We start from the raw sequence: 18,791 nt of genomic DNA, 5'->3' as shown, positions 1-18,791 counted from the left end.
CAAGACTAATGTTAACGTCCATCATATAAAGCTCTGGTGATTATTACACATGCACCATATAATAGCGACGTAATTTTTTGCAGTCCTAGTTACATAAATGTATCATGCAGTTACATGGCTACTACTTATGTCGAACTAAACTTTATGACACAATGAAGCCTCCATTTCAAATGTGTCGAGAAAGGGTTAATTACTGGAAGCGTCACAGCATGGTGCACAGTAGCGACACCTGGTGGTCAAAGGAGAACAAACGCTAACTTGGCAGGTATATTGCATTTGCTTGTGTTGAATAAGCCATATAATGTCCTATCTGTGAAATCATTTGTTGTCTTATGAATAAAGGCTATTATAAACACTAAATATTTTGCCTGAGTTTATAATTATATATGAATAAATAGCAAATCGAACGAGGCTATTATAATAATTTATGCACATTTTTCTTTTTTACCTGTAGCACACGTCTATGACGGCCATCGTAGGCAAATTCATTTTTTTTGTAAGGCACATACAGTTCAGAACAAAATTATTGCCCCCCCTATGAAAATCTCATTGTTTTAACAGTATTTCCCAAGTGCTATTAAATACCCAGCAAACAGCAAGATGTCCTTAGGTCATCCTTAGGACGTCCTCTTTTTGTCCGGATCTCGTCCTCAAAGGACGTCCTTAGGACATCTTGATGGAAAGTTTTTTTTATGTCCTTAAGATGACTTTTAGGGACGTCCTAAGGACGTCTAGAGGACCAGTTATGGACCTTTTAAGGACATTTTCAGGACATTCTGTGAACATATTATGGGCATTAAGCCCACGTAAATCCCTTTATCTTAATAATTAATATTTGACATTTTACCAGTAATGCTAGGGACATAAACAAGGGACAGCCTGAGGATGTCCTTTGGAGGGCCAGCTCAATGTCCTTTATTGGGTACAATCTTAGGATGAATATGTTACTGACGTGCTGCTGTGGCCAACATTTTACCCCATACTGTGGTCTGTGTGGATCCCAATGTCTCAGTGCAATGATGGGCACACTGTACCATAAAGTGTTGCCGTCCTTCAAATATACATAAAACCGAGGTCCTGATTCTCCCAGGTTATAAAAGATCCATGGGCATCTTTCCAAAGAGTAAGGCTGGCTAAAATTGCCCACTGCTGCCTTATCAAATCTGACCTAAGGTGACTTATAAAATTTGACCTCTTAATCATCCCCTGTATCTACCTGGTAAATTCTCTCCTGCCCCTTCACCACCTTAGCTACTGTGTGGTGAGCGTAATGGGGCAGAATGGCTGATGTTGCATCATCCAGGTGGGTGCTACACAGTGGAGGTGGCTGAAGCGGCTCCCTATTGCATCTATAAAGCATTTTGCGTGTCTTAAAAAGTTCTGCATAAATGTAACTTTCATTCATTCTCTCATGAAAAATTATGAAATCCTTCAAAAACAATTCATTATGACAGCTTGCTAGAATAGCATTTAAATAGATATAATTTTGTCTGAAGTATTTCTCTATTTATTAATGTTCCATTAGGATGTCCAGAGGACACAGGAAAAAAATGCTTAAAATTTGTTGAAATATATATTTTTATTGTAAGAACATTAGCAATTTTCTTTAATTCTAATTCAACAACTGGCATTAATAAAAATACAACATAAATATTAAGACATCACATTTTAAAGGTCTTTTTTTGAAAATTTCATTCTGAGTCATCAGTATCGATTGCCGGTTATCCCTTCCTTACTTCAGAACCTGTGCCCTGTAACAAAAACATGAAATCTTTGATCCCAGTCCATTGATTACTTAATTACTGCTAATTAAAACTAAATAATTATGTGTCAACTATCTTTACAAGTCTACAAATTTATACAATTATACAATTTGCATGCAAATAGAACATTCACTGAAAAATTAATAGTAATAGGTTGACATGCAACGATAAGGGCACTGAATATGAAATGTCATTTAAATGTTTATCTTGTGTTTATTTATCTCCACCTTTTCTGTGTGGTGTGTGCCATAACAAGTCAAGAGAGTCTAGCTGCAGACGTCCCCAAAAAAGGAACGTGCTGCGGACGATATGAGAACGTCTTCTGGGTGTCTCTTGTTTGCTGGGTAGAGAAAATAATATTCAACATGGCTTTTTTTTTACATCTGAGTTTTATTTTGGATGCTCCCATTACTTTACTTTTCACACAGAAATGAAAATATTCCACAGAAACCAAAAACCATGTGGTATGGTGCATTTCGTTTTTCTCTCGGAACTCCGAAATTCCGAGTTCAGTGACATCACGTCCGACAATCTCCATTCGAGCTACCACAGTCACCTGGGGAGATGACAGACGTCTGCAGCAGGACCCTTCTTCGAATAAACCCAACCCTAAACCTAACCCTAACACTTTACCTCCTTAAAGATCACGTGTTTCCTGTGGAGTGACGTATTTCCGGTGGACTCCACTCTATAGGCGTCGGCAGCTAGACCCTCTTGGACGAACGGGAGATTGTCGGACGTGATGTCACTCAGCTCGGAATTTCCGAGTTCTGAGAGATAATCGAACACACCATAAAAATGTATCAATGTGCGCATGCGTGACGTTTCGGAGGACCGATGCGTTCACGTTGCAGTCAGAAACAGATCACTTGTAGTTATGAATGTGAACAAGACAGACAAATCCGACCTGAGCAAAAAATCGGAATTGAACGATGTGGTTGGCAGTGTGAACGTAGTCTAAGGATCGCTTTCACACTCCGAGCCACTTTATAAATACCGGCAATGGATCGAGACACTACTGAGGGAAGAGGGGCTTGAACTTGCTTTGAGAAGTTTGTTTGAGAAGGCCCCCTTGTTTGTTAGAGGAGACAAGCGAAGGACATTAAGATTTTGTTTTTATTTTGATTTTATTTTCTTCAATCTACTGATCCACACTCCAGTCCAGTAGGTGGCGGTAAAGCACCTATATGCTGGGCGCCATCAGCCTTTAAATACTAAAAGAAGACGTTGAAGAAGAGTATGAGTGATAGCGCCCAGAAGTAAAGAGAAGTAAAGCGATCGAACTACATAGCTTTTCCATCAGCTTTCTCTAAAGAAACAAGGGCAGCTTTATCTTGCTCTGGACCAATGTTGGTAAGGTTTTTAAAATTAGGTGTAATTTGCAACTTATTTCCCATCATTTAAATATGACAAAATATAAGTTTGAATAATTTTTCGCTTGCGAGTGGCGTTTCAAAATAGTTTATTTCTGTTCATTGCTAACACGTTTCAGTGAATTGTTTCGTATTGAATGAATGAATGAATGAATAAAGGATTAAACTATTGCGGCTTTCACTCCATCGTGAGAAAAGCCTTTTTCCGCTGTGCTACCACATTAGGGTTTTTCTGTATAGCTGGCTATTTGCTTTAATACTCGGGTTTTCACGCGGTTGTTATTACTCCGTTGTCATTACATGCCTTCAGAAGTTATTTTTTGGTAGCTGACATCCCACTTTAGGCTTGTTGGGTCAATTGCAGGCAACTGAACTTACGCCAGCGATACACTTTACGGCCCCCCTAGTAAAATACATATTTTTCTCTATCCACGCTAATTTTCAGAGTCAACTATGTTTTGTTTTGATATTACAAAATTATGAAATACTTTATAGGTCTAGTATTTTTATATTTAATAACCACAGATTTTATTGACATAGACCAGGATGCGAGAGCTTTCGTTACCGAAAGTACAGTATGGGGCTGTTATTGTAGCAAAATTATTTGTAAATGTGTATGGAGTGTGTGACTGTATTTCAGTCTGTGTGCGCGTAATCAGATATGTAAATGTACAAAAGAATGTGTAAATGCGTACTGAGATTTGAGAATGTGTACAGAGAAACTGTAAATGTGTTTTCAGAATCCGTGTGCATAATCAGATTCGTAAAACTCAGCTTTAAACTGTAATAGAATATCTAAATATGTAATTAGATTTGCTCCAAGAGCTCTAAAATCCGACAAATCGTCAGTTACAATTCAGGCGGGCCACTCAATCTTTCAAGTCTCTTTATAAGTGATTTCTGCTTGACTTCTCCCGTGGCATATCTTCAAATGTTTGTGGAGGTTTTGATGGCTTAGGGCTTAGCACTGTCCCACTCCCAAGCTTTGAGAGCCAAAATGTGTACACCGTAAGCGTATAAACCGTGAGACAATACCTAAGGAAACGGAATGCTGAATGATGTATGTCTGAATTATATGTCAGACTTGGAACACATTAATTCAAAATTAGCAAAGTAGTGAGGGACGTAATAGGACTGAATTTTTAACTGGGATTTCTGACACTATGTTTTGATTAACATAACCATTATCTAGGGTATTGAACACACATTCCTTCAAACAACTTTGTGTTCAGACATATAATTCAGCATATCCAACAAATTCACAAATTTTGAGATTCGTTGGTTTTTATTAAAAGTTGAAGTATTATCATATGGCAACCAATATAATGCATTACAGATTGAATCTTTTGCCATTGAATAGGAATAGGTAAGCCTATATCTTAGTGCTGAAAGGCCTTTTTAACGAGCATTTTGGTATTAATGTGGGATAAAAATGCATGTTTTTTATGCGTATTTTTATGCTGTCTAAACACAGGTATATTTTCCACGTCTGGACGGTAAAAACACTGTGGAGACGTATAAAGGGAAAAAATATCCATGTCCAGACGTGTTGTGTCTCACGGTCTATACCCTGCCAGCGTTGCATACCTTAGCCTACAAAAGCTTGGCAGTGGGTCAGCACTAAGTCCTAAGCCCTCAAAACTTGGTAGATAATCACACAAACTTTCCATACACATTTGGAAATAGTTTTGCTACAGGAATAGCCCCATGTTACAGTACTTTCCTGATTTGTAGGTTGATAATATATTTCTCCTTTAGCATAGTGATAAAATATACGCTGATAAAAGTGAATATTCATAGATTCAGGACTAACATAAAGTAGCTACTCAAATGATTACATGATGTTGATTACATTATAATGTTTACACTGTACTAATTACATCATGGATATCTGGTATACTTTTTAATAATATCATAATGCTTATATTCGTGTTACATAATGATAAATAATATTCCATATACTTGCAAATCCATGACTTTGAAAACACAAGTGTGCCAAACTTTTTGTAAATACAGACTTTGCTCCATGGGTGTACAAAGCTATAATTACGCAAGTTTATTTTATTATTTATATTTATTTTATTTATATTTTTACTTAAGTTAGTCATAGCTTATGTGATGTTTTGTGTTTCATTGTTCTTTGCTAATTGAAAAAGGTTTTTAAAAAGTGAGTAGTACATGTTGGAAGCAATTCATATGTTCACTCTCATCCTTTAGAATATCGACCAGTTAATATTTTGATGGTATCTAATGTGGTAATGCTGCATAATGTTTTAAATCAATAACACACTGAATATTGAACTGGAAAATATCACAAATCAAATCTCAATATCTGTCAAAAATTGCAGTTGAATATCTTTCCTTAATCGTTCAGCCCTATTACAGATTTTCATAAAATGTAATTAATGAATTTATATTAATTCAATTGATCAAAAAATTTTTGCCTTGGAAAAGGTTCAGCGTAGGGCTACAAGAATGATTCCTAGTTTTAGAGGAATGTCTTATGAGGAGAGGTTAGCTGAGCTGAATCTGTTCAGCCTCACAAAGGAGACTAAGGGTGGACATGATCCAGGTATATATAAGATTCTAACAGGTCTGGATGCTGTTCAGCCAAATATCTACTTTAGTATTAGTTTAAATACTAGAACTCATGGCTATAGGTGGAAATTAGTGTTAGTAACATTTTAGACTGAATTTGAAAAAGCACTTCTTTATACAGCATGTAATTAGAGTATGGAATAGTCTTCCTTCTAGTGTAGTGCAAGCTAAAACCCTGGGTTCCTTTAAATCAGAGCTACATTAGATTTTAACAACTCATAAGTTAAGTTCTCCCAAAACGAGCTTGATGGGCTGAATGGCCTTCTCTGGTTTGTAAATTTCTTATGTTCTAATGGAGTCCCCAGAAGAGGTGCCTTCCACAGTCTCCAAGAAGGCCAGATACTCTGGACTGGTATTTGGTGTAGACACACAGACAACAGTCAGGGCCCATCTCCTGACTCGAAGTTGAAGGGAGGTGACCCTCTTGTTCACTAGGGTGAACAACAAAGTACTGGAACCAAACTGGAGGACTACAAGTAGACCCACCCCTGCCTGGCACCTCTCACCAGGGGCAACTCCAGAGTGGAACAGAGTCCAGCCCTTCTCCAGGAGTTTGGGTCCAAGCCTTGAGCCATGCTATATCTAGTCGGTATCTCACAACCTCCCACCCCAGCTCAGGCTTTTTCCTACCAGATAGGCTATGTTCCATGTATGAAGAGCCAGTTTTGCAAGCCGACAATTGGTCCGTTAAGGACCCTGCCTTCGACTGCCACTCGATTTACATTGCACCCGACCCCTATGGCTCCCTGTGCAGGTGGTCACCCCACAGGTAGGTGATTCTATGGTGTCCACTTGGGCTGTGCCCTGCTGGGCTCCATGGGTGGAGACCTGGCCACCAGACACTTGCCTTTGAGGTCCCACCCAGGGTGAGGCCCCAGTCTCTCCAAATTCAGGCAGGGTAATAGGGTCCTTATTGCCGATCATCATAGGGGTCTAGGTGGACTACACTTAGTCTGGCTGCTCACCTAAGATCAATTTGTCTTGGTAGACCTTAGCATAATGCAGTCAGCTCCTAGGGTCACAGAGGCGCACAAGCCCCTCCACCACGATAAGGTGGAGATTTATGGAGGGGCTCTTAAATTTTTTGCTTGTTTGAAAAGGTCAGTTGGGTTTCTATCATATACCTTTTCCTTATTTGTTTCTAGCAGGTTGGTCTTCTATGGAATGGATGAGACCCAGGAGAATGAGTATGAAGAGCAGCTGAAAGAAATCTTCCAGAGCTTTGACACATCTGGCTCAGGGTTTCTGGACTCTAAAGAGCTCAAAGATCTGTACCAAGCTTTGCACCTTGAGGAGGAAACAGCAGTCCTCATCCATTCCTTGCTGCACCCTCAGGATGGTGTTATTTATAAGGTACTAAACGATGCATTCTACAACTATAATAGAGAAACAAGACTAGTTTTATGTTTAGATTGTCTAAATATGTTATGTTGCATACGTACCTTGTACATGGGGCTCCTACATAAAAACTTCAATCTAGAGTACACATTGATATTTCATAGTGTTGCAACTGAAATTCTTATTCCATCCATCCATCCGTTTTCCAAACCGCTTATCCTACTGGGTCGCGGGAGGTCCGGAGCCTATCCCGGAAGCAATGGGCACGAGGCTGGGAACAACCCAGGATGGGGGGCCAGCCCATCGCAGGGCACACTCACACACCATGCACTCTCACATGCATTCCGACGGGCAATTTAGCAAGTCCAATTAGACTCAGCATGTTTTTAGACTGTGGGGGGAAACCGGAGTACCCGGAGGAAACCCCACGACGACATGGGGAGAACATGCAAACTCCACACACATGTGACCCAGGCGGAGATTCGAACCCGGGTCCCAGAGGTGTGAGGCAACAGTGCTAACCACTGCACCACCATGCCGCCCCCGAAATTCTTATTCCAAGAATACAAATTAAATAATTGATTTTCACTCTTACCATTTCAGTAAACACTGCTACAAAAATGTCTAGCTTTAGTTAAACATTAGTCTTTTTAGAACAGATGCACGCATTTATGAATGTGATTTTTCTTTTCCCTTTACAGTGGAAACTACGTATAGTGATCACAGTTATAGTGATCAACCACTTTATCTGGATAAAAAACTTGGTACAGAATCATTCCTGTACAAATACTGTTCAAATAATTCACTTGTAGTAATTAAGTAGTCTGCTTGCAGTGTTCATTTTAGTTTTTTTAAAACATGACAACATATGGAATAAATTTAAACTATGGAATTTTTTTTTTACTTGGGTTACCAAAAGACAAAGTGGGGCGATTCATCTGCTTCTAGCTAGCTACCCGAGGCTAATGCAGCATAGATAGAACACATGATGGGGAAAAAGAAATTAATTTTCTCTGTGACAAATATAGACTCAACAAAGCTTACGATTAACCCCTGTACTGGCAAAAGTATTGAGACACTCCTCCAAATCATTGAATTCAGATGTTCCAATCACTTCCATAGCCACACGTGTATAAAATCAAGCACTTAGGAATGAAGACTTCTTCTACAAACATTTGAGAAAGAATGGGTCTCTCTCTTTAGCTCAGTGAATTCAAGCATGGTACCGTGATCGGATGCCACCTGTGCAATAAGTCCATTCGTGAAATTTTCTTGCTACTAAATATTCCATGGTTAATTGTTGGTGGTAATATAACAAAGTAGAAGCAATTGGGAACAACAGCAACTGAGCCACAAAGTGGTAGGCCATGTAAAATCAGAGTGTGGACAATGCGTGCTGAGACTTAGTGTGCAGTAGCTTCAGACCTCCAAACCTTGTGTGGCCTTCAGATTATCTTGAAAACAGTGTGTAGAGAAATTCATAGGCTCCTAGGAATGGGTTTCCATGGCCAAGCGGCTGCATCCAAGTCTTACTTTGCATTGCACTTGGTGGTGTGTCGGATGCAGTGGTGTAAAGCATGCTGCAACTGGACTCTAGAGCAGTGGAAGACATGTTCTCTGGAGTGACGAATCATGCTTCTCTGTCTGGCAATCCGATGGACATGTGAAGTTCATGTGTGTGTAAAGACAGGTGCCCCAATACTTTTGGAAATATAGTGTATACAAATGTCTGTTAATCTGCCCGAAACATAAAGAAGAAAAATAATTTACAATGATCATCCGCTTATAGTGATCAATTTCACCCAGAGAGCCGTGATCACGATAAGCAGTTTCCACTGAATTTGAAAACAATTCTTGCTGGATGCCAGCTATTGTTAACTGTTTCATCATATTAATTAAAATTGCAAATTTAAGTTTCACAAATTCCGTCAATGTAATTTATCATTATACCTGTCACATGTCACATAACTGAAGTGAGTTTTGCATGCAGCTGCTTGGCCATGGAAGCCCATTCCTTGAAGTTTCCACCACACAGTTTTTGTGCTGGGATTAATGTCAGAGGAAGTTTGGAAGTCTGCAGTTATTGAGTCAACAGAGCATTGGTGACTTTTACGCACTATGCACTTCAGCACTCAGTGACCCCACTCTGTTACTTTATGGGGTTTGCCACTTCGTGGCTTACTTTCTATTGCTCTTAAACGTTTCCACTTTGCAGTAATCTTAAGTAAAACACTTAAGAAATTTCACAAACTGACTTATTGCAAAAGTGGTATCCACACTTGAATTCACTGAACTCTTTAGAACAACCAATTTTTTCACAAGTGTTTTCTAAACCTGATGGCATGGATAGGTGCTTCATTTTGTACACCTATGGCAATGGGTTTGAATGAAACGCCTGCATTCAGCGTGTCCCAGTGTTTTCATCCATATGGTGTATATAAATGTACGTGCCGTTCCATAATTATGAAGCCCGTCAGTGAAATTCTTGTTTACATTATGGTTTAGTAAGAATGCGATCACATGGGAAGTGTCAAACGAAACTAGAGTCAGACCCAGCATATACATCACTTTGCAGCATATTAGAATACGACACACGTGCACGGTAGCTACCAGAACTCCCAACTACTCAAATACTAATTACAGTTTAATTAAAATATTTTTCTGAATGTATTACAGGTTGATTTTAAGCAGTTTAAGGACACATTGATACAGATCTTAACACCAGTAGGAGAGCCCTTTCAAAGTCAGGAAGCCTGCTGGGAGCCAGGTAGGCATTTTTTTAAATTTCAGTTGGAATGGGAATGGCTTAGTTTTTCATTTTAATTAAAAATTCATTTGCTGTGTTTGTATTGATTACTTTTTGATTACATTTCTAATAAATGTTTTAAACTGGGCAATAAATCTGAAAGGTCCCAATGGCTTTGCTGACCCACGTTGTCTGGAAACATGCCAATAAAAGGTATTTCTCACAGCGAAAAGATGCAAAGGAACAAAATGAGTGTTATATTCTACATATAAGCTTTTTACCATGAAAGTATATTTGACTGTAACCCCTTTATAATCACCAACATTTGGAGGAAGATCACCCTAAAGTTGAAGCAATGCAGCTTATTGGCAGCAAAGGGAAAGGTGAAAGCATATGACATTTGACGTTATGAACACCAGATATCAGAAACTATTTTATGGATCATACTACTACTTCACAAAAACAATATATGGATGAAAATCTACACCTAAAATGTACAATTGATCAGATTCAAAACTGTAACTGCAACAGAGGGCTTCAAAATTGAAAATGCAAGCAGAGGGTAGCCAAAAGCAAAAAGGAGCCTGCAGCCTCCAACTGATCCACATGGCCTTCGACAGCTATAAATGTATTCTGTGGATCTTTTAGCAACTTCCAGAGGTTGGTGGTGTTAAATCTGAGATGATTTTCTGAATATTATGTAATAAAGTTTATATTTATTTTTGGTCACTAGCCCCCCTGTTTGCCAAATTTTATAGATAGTAGTCTGGTAACTGGCAATGTGTGGTGTGGACCTCGGCAAAATTTATTGTGGGGAAATTTAATTATCAATTAGCCTTATACCACTGCAGTCTAGTCAGTTGTGGGAATTGAAAGAACTGACACAGACCTGGTGAACCTATTTTTATTAAGAGATGCATTCAGACTCCAGACAAGCTGAATGGAAGTGGGATTTAAACCCTCAAACCTGCAGTTGTGAAGCATCAGTGTTACTTGCTGAGCAATCATGCTGCCCATGTTCTGTTGAACTTTTGTTTAACAAATATATATTATTTAAAATAGATATATATATGTATATATATATGTATATGTATGTATATATATGTATATATATGTATATATATATATATAATTTAAAATATATAATTGAAAATGGAAGCATTTCTTGGAAGGAAAGAAGCTTTGCTGCTTGCATGTATTATACTGTCATCACATGTGTCATTAACTTTCTCTTGCCTCATTTGGTACTTTAGCTTCTCCAGCTTAGTGTGTTATAGAAAGGGATGTCTGAATGTTACTTTTGATGGCTTTTGATGATTTTTGAAAGCTAACCATCTATCACTTCTTAAACATTCATTTGGATTTATAGATGTGGCAGCCAGGTTGTAACATATAAGTTTATTAATTATAATAATTCTTTAATAGCCTTGATGTTGCTGCCCAAGAGAAACTGTTGGTAATAGCTAGGATTGCTGTCTTTAGCTTGTCTCATTATGAATGAGAGCTAAAATATTAAGGTGAAACAATGCATTCATACTAACATATTTTCTGCTGTTAAAATTCTTTTAGAAAGTTGTTTTCCTGTGTTTTTAAATAATCCAATTGGCTGTTAAATGCCTGGAAAATATAAGGCTTGAGGGTAGTGCACTTCTCAGGATGTGTGTTGAAGGTTTTTACCAAAACTTTAGCATATAAATTGTGAAATTGAAACTTTGCTTTTGTGACCTGATGCTACAATGCTTGGTTGAATTATGGGGAATTCTTTCTCAGATTCTTTTGTAAATGAAGGAAACTGTTTTAGCCACTGGCTGACTCCAGAGTTGGCTGATTCCATCACTGCATTCTCTGAGGCTGGGGCTGCACGACCACCACAAGACCCCAGGAACGCTGTGCATAATAATGTGTCCAGGAAGTATCAAGTATGGCCACATTTTTACATCTCCCTGCTTACGTTTCTTTTGTAAGAGCATCACTGGTCATATCACTATGGCTGGACAGGCCGTCTGACAACGAGGCATTTTCCCAAAGTTCCTCATGGGAATTGGAGAACACCTCACCGCAATCGCTAGGAGTGTGAAGATATATTGATGCATTATGATGAATTGAGAATTAAGATGATGAATCAACTGCATTAGTTTGATATCATAATCAGTTATAATAAATTTTTGGGCGCATAATCTTCTTATATACAATGTACAAATGCATACATATATTTCACTTTTATAAATAATTTATATATGGGAGTACGGTGAAATATCTGGACGCAATACTCTGGGTTACAAGATCCTTGATGGACAATTTGATGCATTCTATAATTTGATGCATTCTATAATTCTTTTAATCTCAATGATCTATGAGTCATGTTTGAGTGGTGACATTTTTATTAATTTGTAATTAAGCAGTCAAGATGTGATTTATAAACCGTTTTGAAATTACAGGTATTTTTATACATGGTTGCCCTGTTGTAAAGAGCTCAAAAGTAATTGGACAAACTAAATAAAATAAAGTTTTATTTTAAAACTTAATAAGTTTATTTATATATATATATATATATATATATATATATAAATTATACACACACACACGTACACTTTAGAATATATGTCAGCTGCTTCTGTCCGCAGTCATATCATCACTAGTAACCCAGGTCCTCTACTACTCATACATGCCCGTGCTATAATATTGCCTCCACCATGCACAGATGATGTGGTATACTTCAGATCATGAGCTGCTGTTTCCCTTATTCATTCTCTTCTCATCTCTTACCATCATTGTGCAACAGGTTACTCTTAGCTTCAAGATCTGTATAAATAACATTGTTCCAGATCATGGCAGGCCTATTTAGTGGTTTTCTCATGAAATATGATCTGGCTTTCTAATCTCATGCCTACCTCATTGAGAATCAGGGGTTTTTCTTCAGCAAGGAAAGAATTCTGCAATCATCTTCCACAGTTAGCTTCTGCGATTGTCCAGACCTTTTGACCCTGTTCACACTTGGTATTAACATGTGTCCTAGGTAATCCAGTCACAAGTGGACAGTGCTAAGTACAGGTGTGAACGCATTGAAAACGCATCGAGATCTGATTGCTCAAACCACATTTGGAGGTGGTCTGGGACACATATGGCCACATTCATATAGCAGTGTGAATGTGAATGAGTCCCGGGTTGCATTGAAAGACCGCTTACTCAGCTTACGTCCTGGTGTGGGTATAAGTATGTACATACTTATTAAACGCGGTATTTTACATATAATTTATGTTAGAACGTCTGTCAGTGCAGAGTGGAGCATTGTGTAGTAAACTGCATTGTGAACAGCAGGGTATCTTTTTCCTTACAACAACAAAAAATTAGTTTGAATCTACTGGGTTTAATATCAGACTGTCGTGACCCATTCGCATGCAAACTTTGTCAAAGTGTACATCATTAATATTCCACGCAAATTTGGCAAAAATATATTGTGTAAGAAATGATTTATTGAAGATGTTTTGAAAAAGACATATTTAATGTGCACTTTGATGAAGCTTCTTTATTTATGCCACAGCTCCACCACACTTTATTAATATTGGTGAATCTTGCTGTTAAAAATTACGTGAATGCAAAATTAAAGTGTGAAGGTAAGTGTACGTTTAATAGGTTGGATAATGGATATGTTAAAAGAAACATATAATAATAGTATAATTGTTCATATAGTTTTATATTTTTATATCGGGGGCTTGAACTCAGAAATTCAGTCCCACTCCAGCCCTGACTACTTCACTTCTTTTACTTATATTGCTATTACTTTACAGACATATAGTTCAGCATATCAGACAAAACAATGAATCTCTTTCTTGAAATTTTAACAAATTTTAAGCTTCATTGGTTATGATTTAAAGCCAAAATATTATCATATGGCAACCAACATAATGCATTACAGACTGAACCTTTTTGTCCTTGAATAGAAAAGTATTAACCTAAGTACTGAAAGACCTTTTTAATACATACATTTGTATTGCGTTGACATGGTATAAAAATGCATGCCTACGATGTGAAAAGTAGAACTTTATTGCGAAATATACAGATGTGGACAAATTTGTTGGTAGCCTTACAGCTCATTGAAACAATGCTTCATGTGGACGCAAGGGGAAATTCAACCCCAGGTAGATTAGAATGAAGGTGTGGTTGGTAGAAAAAGAGCCAAAGAACCAATCCAAAGCGTTCAAGCTGAGCTTCAAGGTCAAGGTACATCACTTTCTGATTGCACCATCCGTCACATTTTGAACAATAATGGGCTCCATGGTAGAAGATCCAGGTGGTCTCCATTGTTTACAGAAAAACATAAAAAAGCCAGAGTGGAACTCGCCAAATTGCATGTTAACAAGCCCCAAAATTTCAGGGAGAATGTCCTTCGGAGACAAAACTGGAGCTTTTTGGCCAGTCATATTGGCTGTATTTTTACAGAAGGAAAAATTAAGCTTTAAAAGAAAAGAAGACCATACATACTGTGGAACATGGAGGGGGAACATGGTTTTGTTTTGGGGTTGTTTTTCTTCATCTGGCAACGGGGAACCTTAAATCTGTGCAGGGCACAATGAAGACTACCATGGCATCCTGCGAAACTTGGTATTCATAACACTGCAAACTGCTATAGATCCATTACCATACAACATGAATACTGATCAATGTTTTGAAGTTTTGAGTGCTAAAAACGATGACTGCAACTGACTAAAATTTGATGACTCAAGCATAGAGTAAGCCATCCCTAAGATAACTCAGACACTGACTCAGCTGCAACTATAATAATTATAATTATAATATATTCATTGATTGATGGACTATGATTAATTAAATATAATAATAATAATTTTTGGTCCCCGGAAAGTAAACATAGAATCTTGCTTCACTTTGGCCAATCAGCATTTTCTGTAAAATTGTAGCATTAAACACGTAGGCGTGGGAAAGTTGAAAAGGGCATAATTTAAAAAAAAAGTGATATTCCGAGAATCAGCATGCAAAAATAAAAATACATATGACACACCCCACAGTGGCTATGGGACAAAATCTTTGTTTACCAGTGTTACTGAAATATTTATTTATTCATTTGTTTATATACTGCTCAAAAAAATTAAAGGAACACCGAAAACACATCAGATCTCAATGGGGGGAAAAATCATGCTGGATATCTATACTGTTGTGGACTGGGTAGTGTGTTAGGAACAAAAGGATGCCACATTGTTTGATGGAAATGAAAATTATCAACCTACAGAGGGCTGAATTCGAAGACATTCGGAAAATCTAAGTGAGAATAATGATACGGCAGGGTAGTCAATTTTGACGAAATTTCATTGCAGCAACTCAAAATCGTACTCAGTTGTTTGTATGGCCCCTACGTGCTTATATGCATGCCTGATGCAAATTAGATGACGGATGGTGTTCTGGGGTATCTCCTCCCAGATCTGGACCAGGGCATCACTGAGCTCCTGGACAGTCTTGGATGCTACCTGGCAGTGTCGGATGGACCAAAACATAATGTCCCAGGGGTGTTCTATTCGATTTAGGTCAGGTGACTGTGGGGGCCAATCAATGGTATCGATTCCTTTATCCACCAGGAACTGCCTGTGAACTAGTGCCATATGAGGCTAGCTGTTGTTGTGCACCAGGAGGAACCCAGGACTAACTGCAAAGGATGGGTCAAAGGATTTCATCCCGATACCTAATATCAGACAAGGTGCTGTTGTCTATCCTGTAGAGGTCTGTGCGTCCCTCCATGGATATGCCTCTGCAGACCATCTCTGACCCACCACCAAAACAGTCATGCTGAATAATGATACAGGCAGCTTAACATTATCCGCGACTTCTCCAGGCACTTTCACGTATGTCACATATGCTCAGGGTGAACCATTATCATGTGTGAAAAGTATAGGGCGCCAGTGGCGGACCTGCCAATTCTGGTATTCTATGGCAAATGCCGGGCAGTGAACACAGGGCCCACTAGAGGATGTTGGGCCCTCAGGCCACCCTCATGGTGTCTGTTTCTGATTGTTTGGTCCGAGACATTCACGTCAGTGGCCTGCTGGAGGTAGTTTTGTAGGGCTCTGGAAGTACTCATTCTGTTCCTCTGTGCACAAAACAGAAGACATCGGTCCTGCTGATAGGTTAAGGACCTTCTATGGCCCTGTGCAGCTCTCCTAGAGTAACGGCCTATATCCTGGAATCTCCTCTGTGCCCTTGAGACTGTGCTGGGAGATACAGCAAACCTTTTTCCAATGTCAAGTATTGATGTGCCATCCTGGAGGAGTTGGACTACATGTGCAACCTCTATAGGGTCCAGGTATCGCCTAATGCTACCAATAGTGACACTGATTGTAACCAAATGCAAAACTAGCGAAAAAACAGTCAGAAAAAATGAGAAGGGGAAAATGTTAGTAACCTACACCTGTTAAACCATTCCTGTTTTGGGGGTTGTCTCATTTTTATCCCTCTAGTGCACCTGTTGTTAATTTCAAACACCAAAGCAGCCAAAACTGATAAACAACCCCCTCTGCTACTTAACTGACCAGATCAATATTCCAGAAGTTTAACTGACTTGATGTTGTACTCTGATTAAAAAGTGTTCCTTTTTTTGAGCAGCCTAGATATTTATTTCATTTTGAGTAGTATGCCACTCATTACAAACATCTTAGGTGGTTTGTTTACCATGGAATGCACCAGTAACTTGATTTCTTCTCCCTTTCTTGCTGTTTGGCAAATTCTGCATACAGAAATGATTTACATGCTAATTTAAATAAGTTGTGGTAAACTGAGATCCGATAAGTGGGCAGTTGAGATGCATGTGGAGACGCATGTTAATGGAAGGTGTGAACAGACTTATTTACCGCTGTCCACTTGTGATCGGATCACTCAGGACGCATGTTAACAACAGGCCTTTGTGTTGCTTAGCTCACCACTTCTGCTATGTCACTGATGAGTTTTAGTTTTCTCTGCCTAATGATGTGTTCCTGTACTTTAACACATTCCACCCTTTCAATCAATTCCAGACCTTTTACCTGCTTAACTGCTAATGAAATAATGTGGGAACAGACCAAACCTCACCATGTAACAGGTTGTTTGTCCAATTTCTTTTGGTCTCTTGAAAAGGAGGGGGCTATATATATATATATAATAATAATAATAATTATCTGATCCCCTGCTGAATTCTTAAGTTGACCCATTAATTCAGAAATGAGAAGTCTGTAATTTTACTGGTATGTTTATTTAAACAGCAAAAGGTAGATTATTAACAAAACAAGCAAGAAAAAAAATCATTATGTAACAGTTACAAACCAATTTGTCATTTATCTAGGCAAATAAGTATTTGATCCCTTAGAACACATACTTTAGTACTAGAATTGCATGCAGATCATCAGGAATTTTCATCCACTCCTCTTTGCAGACCTCCTTCAAATCTTTAAGGTTTTTAGGCTGTCACTATGGAGTTCCCTCCATAGGTTTTCTGTGGGATTAAAGTCCGGAGACTGACTAGGGCACCCAATGACCTTGATGTGCTTCTTCTTGAATGACTCCTTTGTTGCCTAAGCTGTATGCCTAGGGTCGTTGTCTTACTGGAAGACCCACCCACTGAAGGGGTGGATGAAGGGAGGAGGTTCTCATCCAAGATTTTACGGTACATGGCAACGTCCATCTTTCCTTCAATGCATGGCAGCCGTCCTGTACCCTTGGCAGGAAAACATCCCCAAAGCATAATGCTTCCACCTCCGTGTTTGACAGTAGGGATGGTGTTCCTGGGGTTATAATCAGCATTCTTTTTCCTCTAAACACGGCGAGTAGAGTTGATACCAAACAGTTCGATTTTGTTCTCATCTGACCACATGACATTCTTTGAAGGCCCATTGGAATTATTCAGGTGTCCACTGATATACTTCAGACAGGCCTGAACACGGGCCCTCTTGAGCAGGGGTACTTTGCGAGCACTGCAGGATTTCAAACCATAATGACAGGATGTGTTACTGATGATTTTCTTGGTGACTGAGGTCCCTGCTGCTTTGGGGTCATTAACGAACTCCTCCCATGTATATCGGGGGTAGCCCTCACTATTCTTAAGATCAGTGATGCTGCATGAGATAAAATCTTCCTTGGGGGCCCAGACCGAGAGAGATTGACAGTTATTTTGTCTTTCTTCCATTTACGAATAATTCCACCAACAGTTGTCACTTTCTCACCAGGTTGCTTGCTGATGGTAATGTAGGCGATTCCACCAACAGTTTTTTCTCTGGTGTCCTTAGACGTCTCTTTGGTATTTCCCATAGTGATTAGGTTGAAGATGTAGACAGGTTAGTGACACAAGAATACTATTTAACAAAGTAATGCCACTAAATGACAATGACGGCTTGGTATCTGTTAATACTTAAGTACTACTTGTGTTATGTTAGTGCTCATGTACTTGACCTAATCTCTTTCTGTCTTTTGCTGTTTAAATAAACATACCAGTGAAATTACAGACTTCTCATTTCTTTGTTAATGGGTCAACTTAAGAATTCAGCAGAGGGTCAAATAATTATTTCCCTCACTGTATATATATGTGTGTGTACGAGGTATGTGTATATGTATATGATTGAAGGTGCTGTAATTCCTAAACCATTCACCAAATTTGAGCATTAATACTCTCAAGTTTATCAAAGTCCAAATATTTCTGGACCTAATAATCTGATATATATGAAATTGATATTTAATCAATGTTTGCTTTTCCAAAGTGCTGGGACACACGTACAAGCACTATAGAGGAATATGAAGCACAAGGTATGTTTCTTTCTAAAGCAATTTACTGTTGATATGGGAATGCAGATGAACTTGAATGACTATACTCCAGAAAGCCTCCTGCAGTGCATCTTTTTGTAGGTCAGCTACAGTTGTGGAATCCTGATAGACCCAACATCGTGCAGCGGGCAGCACTTCCCTTTACAGGCAGACTGGAAGAGCTCCTGAATGAGGTGTGTA

The 18,791-nt window shown here is 38.7% G+C and overlaps 1 protein-coding gene across 2 annotated transcripts in view; it reads left to right on the top strand.

The window, feature by feature from the left end:
- Nucleotides 1-2,449: 2,449 nt before the first annotated feature.
- LOC125707166 (ninein-like) overlaps nucleotides 2,450-18,791 on the top strand; it is a 47,987-nt gene continuing 31,645 nt past the window's right edge. The window contains exons 1-6 of one of the 2 annotated variants that reach the window (XM_048974123.1): nucleotides 2,450-3,116; nucleotides 6,883-7,087; nucleotides 9,749-9,839; nucleotides 11,589-11,737; nucleotides 18,548-18,593; nucleotides 18,693-18,784. In XM_048974123.1, coding sequence (XP_048830080.1) covers nucleotides 6,899-7,087; nucleotides 9,749-9,839; nucleotides 11,589-11,737; nucleotides 18,548-18,593; nucleotides 18,693-18,784 — 567 coding nt within the window. In that variant the 5' untranslated portion in view covers nucleotides 2,450-3,116; nucleotides 6,883-6,898. Of the gene's footprint in view, nucleotides 3,117-6,879; nucleotides 7,088-9,748; nucleotides 9,840-11,588; nucleotides 11,738-18,547; nucleotides 18,594-18,692; nucleotides 18,785-18,791 lie in introns of both variants that reach the window. The other variant, XM_048974122.1, reaches the window with a different exon arrangement.

This window comes from Brienomyrus brachyistius, chromosome 14, assembly GCF_023856365.1.
Source record: "Brienomyrus brachyistius isolate T26 chromosome 14, BBRACH_0.4, whole genome shotgun sequence".
In the NCBI taxonomy this organism is placed as follows: Eukaryota; Metazoa; Chordata; class Actinopteri; order Osteoglossiformes; family Mormyridae; genus Brienomyrus; species Brienomyrus brachyistius.
The sequence above is the reverse complement of the archived record's forward strand: the minus strand, read 5'-3'. Positions and strand labels throughout refer to the sequence as shown.